The sequence below is a fragment of the Octodon degus genome, unplaced genomic scaffold (genome assembly GCF_000260255.1).
Source record: "Octodon degus isolate 3935 unplaced genomic scaffold, OctDeg1.0 scaffold00164, whole genome shotgun sequence".
Classification (NCBI taxonomy): Eukaryota; Metazoa; Chordata; class Mammalia; order Rodentia; family Octodontidae; genus Octodon; species Octodon degus.
In genome coordinates this window covers 1,188,308-1,195,190 of record NW_004524740.1, presented here as the reverse complement: position 1 = coordinate 1,195,190, position 6,883 = coordinate 1,188,308, and the positions used below count along the sequence as shown (strand labels likewise).

Sequence of the window (6,883 nt, the reverse complement as noted above, 5' to 3'; positions counted from 1 at the left end):
GGTGAAGTCAACAAACTTGAAAATAACCACTCTTTGTTTTTTGATTTTTTTTCCTGTGTCTGGCCTCTGCACACAGAGGGTAGCAGAGCTGTGTAGGGAATAGCACTGAACAGAGTGGTTTTTCAAGGAATCTTCAATTCCTGCCCTGGGCCTCAGTTTGCTCATCTGTAAAAGGGATATTTGATACCATACCAATTCACCAACAGACTGTTGCCCAGAGCTTGCTCTGCACCTGGCTGAGTGGGGTGAGGGAAAGGTGGAGAGGACAGGAAGATGGCCAGGTAAACAGGCAATTGCAATATACTGTTGTAGTATTGGGTGTTCTGAGGACAACAACTGGGGTTAATAAGAAGAATGAGTCCCATAATCTTCAAAACCTCTTTCTCCTCTTGAACAGAAAGTGCCTGTTTTAAAAGTCACTAATCAATGTTTGGTAATAATTAGCTGCTGCCGACAGTCCCAAGCTAAGGGTGGTGAGCCTTATGCAGTCTGGGAGCCAAGGAAGATGTACCTGGTTGGTTATCTGGTCATTGTTATGAAATTTTAAAAAATTGGGGCTAGTATGGAAATAGGAGGGCAGTGGGATGAAGAGCACAGGAAGGATGCACGCAGACCCGCAGGAACACAGGGCCGACGCAGGTGAGCGAGGAGGGCCGCCACGCTGCTGGGGAGGACGGGTGCACTGTCAGATCAATGGGGCGCAGACAACTGGCCAAGCGCTCAGAGTCATAAAGCTACCTCTCTGCCTCCCGGCACACATCAAAAGATTCGCTGTCTATTAAAGAGTTACACATAAATCAAGCCAAGATTGGAAAGCAATGTTCCACAATAGAGAACTGGTTCAATTATTCTATGTGGGTCCAACAGATTAACATCCCATCCTTAATGCCATGTTTTAGAACTGTCAATGCACATACTTATTATTTAAAGAGTAGACTACAAAAAAAACACGTAACATATGACCATAGTTTTGTAGCTTGATCCCTTATCATAGGCTGGGCCTGCAGGCTTATGCCTGAAATCCCAGCATTCTGAGAGGCTGATGCAGGAGGATCCCAGAACTGAGGCCAGCCCAGGCAATTTAGTGACTTAGCAAGACTCTGTCTCAAAATAAAAATAGGGCCAGGGATATAGGTCAATGCCAAGTCCCAAGGTTCAATCCAGTTATTTTCCCTAATCCCCATGCTATATATGGATTGTGAACATTCATGATGTCCGTACGTGTAAACTCTTACACACATATATACTGTATAGAAATGTCTGCAGCAAAACATACCAAAATGACAATAAAGATTACTCAGACGCTGCCAATTTTCACCTACACATATTTCTTACTTTGCATTTTTTAAATGGTCCACAATTAACTTGCTTTTATAATATCAAAAAAACAATGCACATTATTTAGACAAATGTTCTACCACGGCTGTAATATGAAAACAAATCTAAACACTTGGATCAAAGAAAAGGAAGCTGGTGCTGAGTCATCCTACTCTTCCTAGCACGAGGCCATGAGACAACCTCACTCAGTTTTAAACCTCTGCTGGTACCTGACAGTGGGCATGGCCTGTGCTTCTCTGAAAAAGACCCTGACTGAGTTGGAAAACTGTTCCTGGGCACCCCAAGATGGTCCAGGGGGAGCCACCCTGATTTTCATTCTTGGGGAGAAGTTGGTGGTTTTAATGTCCTCTCAATGAAATTTTTTCTTCTGTGGAATTACTTGAAGGGTAATTTCAGCAGAGCTTGCCTTGTGTGCAAGGCTGAGTCCAACCCCCACATCATCCACAGACACAGTGCCTTAGACACCTGATGCCCACAGCTACTCTGATACGTTAGCGTTTTGTGGGGTTCTGTATTTTCTACGTTTTTGGGGGGCTTAGTACTTTCTATGTTTGACTCTCTTCACTTTATCTCCATTGCCTGATAGATCTCAAGAGAAGGAAGACTCCAACAATTTGGGCTTCTGGTTTCCATCAGTTCCCCAGGTGGTTCGGCACCTCATCAGCTTGAGACCCTTCACTGCATATGCCAGAGTGGCAGGTCTCCAACTGTGCTATTACAAAATCACTAGTGCAGCTTCTAAAATTCCCAGTGGGAAGACAGTATCTCAGGTCACAAAATTCAGATTCTGTGGGGACCCATAAGTCAGTTGTTGTAGTTCCCCCAGGTGATCTCAACATGCAGTCAGGGCCAGCTGGGTGCTTCCCATAACAACTTGGTCAAGGCAGGGAAAAGCAGGGCTCAACCTGCTGACCAAGGACTTTGCGTTCTCTGTCTCCATCTGCTGGCCACCCTGCCACACTGCTATAATTTACTTGCACTATTGCCATATTCAAAATAAGCTACTGCTTCTACTTGGATATTTATTTTTTAAGGAGAAGAGGCTGATTTTGGCTCAGTTTGTTATTTTTAGCGTGTCAATGAATGTTTTCCCATTTTTTAGACCATTTTTTATTAGTACATGGTTGTAGTGCATAATTTTACATTCCCTGAGTGGAGTCCGTGCATGTGCGTAATGCGTCTTTGTTCCTTTTTCTATCTCCTTTTCCTGGCATCCTTCCTCTCTCCATCTGGCTCTTGATCCCTTCCTGGCTTTTTGGTACCCGTAATATACGTTCACCTTCCTCGTGTGGAGCTGAGACATGTACATGTTTGTGGAGTGATGCTGCAAGCATCACACACCCAATTTCAAAATCCACCACGAAGCCACAATAATAAAAGCAACGTGGTACTGCACAAAAACAGACATGCAGACCAATGGAACACAAGACACAGAACAAACTCATGCACTACAGCCCTCTTATTCTTTTTTTTTTTTTTTTTTTCTGGACCAAGAATCGAACTCAGGATCAAACTTGCTCTTGCCAGGCAGGCACTTATACCGCTGATCTATATCCTTGGTCCAACTTATTCTTGAAAAAGATGCCGAATATGTACGTTGGGAGAAAAGACAGCCTATTTAACGAACAGTGCCAAGAACACTAAGTAACTATATACTATAAAAATTGAAACTAGGTCCCTGTTACCTTGTAGAAAAATCAATTTCAAAAACTTAGAAAATATGACCTGAAACTTTAGACACTGTAATTCTTACAGCTGCTTACATTTTATTCATTTATTTATTTTCTGATGCTAAACATCCTGCAGAACCTCCCAGTCTGTGGATCCTATCCCGCATCCTCTTCCTGGGCCCCCGGCTGCCCAGCTCAGAACCTCTATCACCTCTGCCCATGGCCAGAGGAAGAAGAGCCATTCATTCCCCACAGGGGCTGAGCCCTTAGAACAAAGCTGGAATAGCTGCTAACCCATTCTAAATAGTGGGCAGACTGTTCATGCTTCCAAGATTAAAGCCCACATATGCTACGCTTGTGACTGGGTCTTCTTACTACCATACTTGACATCTGCAAAGTATACAGGAATAGTCATGGATCTGATGATCCAAGAAGTGCTACTTGTGATTCAGAAGAATCAAAATAAATGGCCAAGGTATCTTCTAAAAAGCACACAATGGCCCTTTTGGCTGTGTCCCCAGCCAGTGTCTCAACACCGCTAATGTGCTCCAGGGCCTCTTTCACCATTTGGTCTCTTTCTTGTGGGCTGTGGCTGCTTCCAGAGTCCTCTCCTTCTGCTCCTGATTTTAAGAACTGCAGAATATAGGACCGGATCATATCCCCATTCAGTTCGAAGGTTTCTTTGATGCAGGGCAAATCTGCAGCACTGGCCAGGCTCAAAAGATGAATTAGCGCCTGGCAGGTCTGGGTCCGGAGGCTGGCGCAGTACTTGAACTCCAGAAAGTCTGTGGTGTCTTCACTCTTCTGTAGCGCGATGACCAGCGAGTTCCAGATCTGAGCATACTGCTCTGTGGATCCGTACTGCTCTCTCTTGCCTGGGACAGAAAGGGCGGCGGCCGACCTGATGCGCACTTTGAAATTCCTGCATGACGTCACAACCAGCGTTAGGGCGTTGTAGGCCTGCGAGGTCCACGGCGCTGTGCCTAGGAAGAATCCAGCCACAGAAACTGGTGAAGGCTTGGAATAAGAGGGGTGCACAGGAGAGGGTTTTGGGGGAAGCACGCACACCCACACCAAGATGGCAGTTTTATCTGTCTGCTCCATTCGTAGTGATCCTTCAGCTCCAGGCAGGGAGTGACCACCCTTGGGATCTCAGGTAAGTGGCTCAATACTCAACCCCAAGCCTCCTTTTATCCCTAGACCGGCCTGCAGCATGCTGAGGGCCTTGCTACCCAATATAGGACCTTTGGAGACTAGAAAAAGACCCCCCCCCCAACTCTGTCCAAAAGGGAACTCTTGGTGGGAGGAGCACAGGTAGAGTGGACTGCAGCTGCCCCACCCCTGGACACTGGGGAGTGGTGTACAACCTGCAGAAATATATTCAGCAGCTGCTCGTGCTAGCAAGAAGGCATCTCCTTGTCCAGAAGAGCACCCGGACATTGCTCTCACCACAGCAAGTCATGCATTTTATTGTAAAGAAATGGAACTTTTGATTTTGAGAATAAGATGATCAGAGTTCTTTTTTCTGTTCCTGTAGGTGCAGGAAATCAACTGGATTTCCTCCTCCCCAGACCACCGCTACCTGCTGTTCTGGGGAATCCTTATTCTTTAGGGTGGGGACAGAGTGCAATGTAGTATCTGCTGCCTCTCTAAGCCCTTTCCCCCTTTGTGCCATTGAAGACAGGTGAACGGGCCCTTCCACATGGATACCACTGCCACTTACAAGGGGCCAGTGTTCACAGTCTTTGAATCTTACCCTGCTCCTCTTGCTCCTCAGTTAGTTTTCTGGCTTCCTTTATCATGTAGCCCCTCAGTGGAAAATCCACAAATCTCCCTCCAGCATCTCCGCCTGCTGCTCTGCCTGGGCACTCTGGGCAATTCGGAAGTAGTGCTGATCCCCTCCCTTGGTGCATGTGCTTGTACGTGGGGCCTACAGCAGCTTTCTTGTCTCAGGCACACACTGTCTGAGGCTTCAAGCCTCTGCAGGCGCAGACGTGTGGGTCTCGCGCAGGTGCTCAGTGCAGGGCTCAGCAGGCTGTCATCCATAGGCCTAAGCCACCCCCAGCCCATGGATATCATCAAGGCGCACGTTCTGCATGACGACCCAACAGAGGCACACGCCCTCGGTATGTGCAGCATCTACTCCTGTGTCAAGAGTGCAAGCAATTTCAAATGTGTGTTCTCTTTCTCTCATTCCAGTTTTGTTTTCCTTGATCGTTTAAACAATATATGCCCAATATAGAAAATTTAGAAATCAAAGAAAAATACCACAGTCTTCTATCCAGAGGCAACTGTTGGAAATAGGCCAATCTCCCTTCTGTTTTTTCTACCTCATCCACTGAAATGGTTAATACAGATGTGACCTAATATCCTGCCTTAGTTCACTTAAAACACTTAGCAGTTTACCCTGAGTGTAGCTTGGGCATCATTTCAACCAGCTGATTCTTATATTGAGTGAATCTGAGAACCTGTCATTTTTATATGTTCTGCTAGCTTATAAAAATGAACAAAAAATGCAAGTTTTGTCATTCTGTATATAAATAATTGGACTGGTATAAGTGGTTAACATAAAAGGTAGTTCCTCAGATTATCAAAAAAGTTGCCAACATAAAAGGCATTTAAGAGGCAATATTGGGGGCCGGGGAGATGGCTCAGTGGAATAAGCGCTTCCCTGATAAGCGCAAGGGCCTGAGTTCAATCAATTATATATATATATATATATATGTATAAAATGATTGACTTCACCAATACCCTAAATTTGAGACCACAGTATGTTTCCATTGTTTTCTAATCCTGTGACAGAAAACTTGAGCAACATCTTTAGGACAGTGTAGACTGGTGTGTGCCTCCCAAAGAGGTTCTTTACCAAGGAGAGGGACACAACCTTACCAAGTGGAAGGGCAGGATTTTTAAATACATTTCCCATTGCATAACATGCGTTCCATCGAACTTTCATGGCAGCATCGATGAGAACTGTAGAAATTAGGGCCTGGATAGACTCTTCAATGATTTCGGCAAATCTGGGCTTTTCTATATGAGACGGTTGCAGAAAATGAAGCAAATTTCCAAGGGCCCGGACTGCATTGCTTTTTACCTAGAACAACATATAACAGCTTCAGGAATCCATTTTGCTCTAGAGGTTTGAGAAAGTACATTTCCACTTTAGAAAGCTCAGGTAATCCTAGGCTTCTCAAAGCAAGAGAGCTAATGCAATGTGGACCCCAATGGACGGATACAAGTCCTCAGAACTCTGTGAAGTTATGGCTGGTTAACATGTGCAATAAATTCTATAAGCACAGGCAGGGCAAGCCAGGACTTGAACCCATATACCCCTGACCTAAAATCTGGCCTATGCTTTTAAAGTTTACTGTGTAAATAAATATTCAAACTCAGGGTTACTACATCTTTCTAACTTGTCAGTTATACACACACACACACACACACACACACACACACACACATACACACACATAAATTTTAATCTTTTATTTGGTACAGGCTTTTGCTACACAGCTCAGACTTGTGGTGATCGTCCTGTCTCAACCTCCCCAGCACTGAGATTATAGGTGTGGGTTACCACGCTTGGTTTCGGTGGCTGGCTCAGCATGTGGTACTGGGGATTGAACCTGAGTCCTTGTGCTTGCCAGGCAGGCGCTTACACCACCAAGCTATTTCCCCATATTTATGTACATTTATGTTTATTTAAATGAGGCTAATATTAAAGCAGATATGAATGCTATTTTTCATGAAACAGGAGAAAGTAAAGCAAATGTGCAAGTGTGGAGTGGGCCACTTTACATGCTGAATAGCCTCCCTTTCCCCTTTGAACAGGGACACTTTTTGGGGAACAATTTAAAGAATACCACACCACCCTG

The 6,883-nt window shown here is 45.0% G+C and overlaps 1 protein-coding gene across 2 annotated transcripts in view; it reads right to left on the bottom strand.

Moving 5' to 3' along the window:
- Positions 1-2,409: 2,409 nt before the first annotated feature.
- Heatr6 (HEAT repeat containing 6) overlaps positions 2,410-6,883 on the bottom strand; it is a 37,497-nt gene continuing 33,023 nt past the window's right edge. For both annotated transcript variants that reach the window (XM_004643059.2, XM_023703165.1), the window contains exons 19-20: positions 5,898-6,102; positions 2,410-3,991 (exon numbers count right to left, since the gene is read on the bottom strand). In XM_004643059.2, the coding sequence (XP_004643116.1) occupies positions 3,420-3,991; positions 5,898-6,102 (777 nt within the window). In that variant the 3' untranslated portion in view covers positions 2,410-3,419. The remainder of the gene's footprint in view (positions 3,992-5,897; positions 6,103-6,883) is intronic.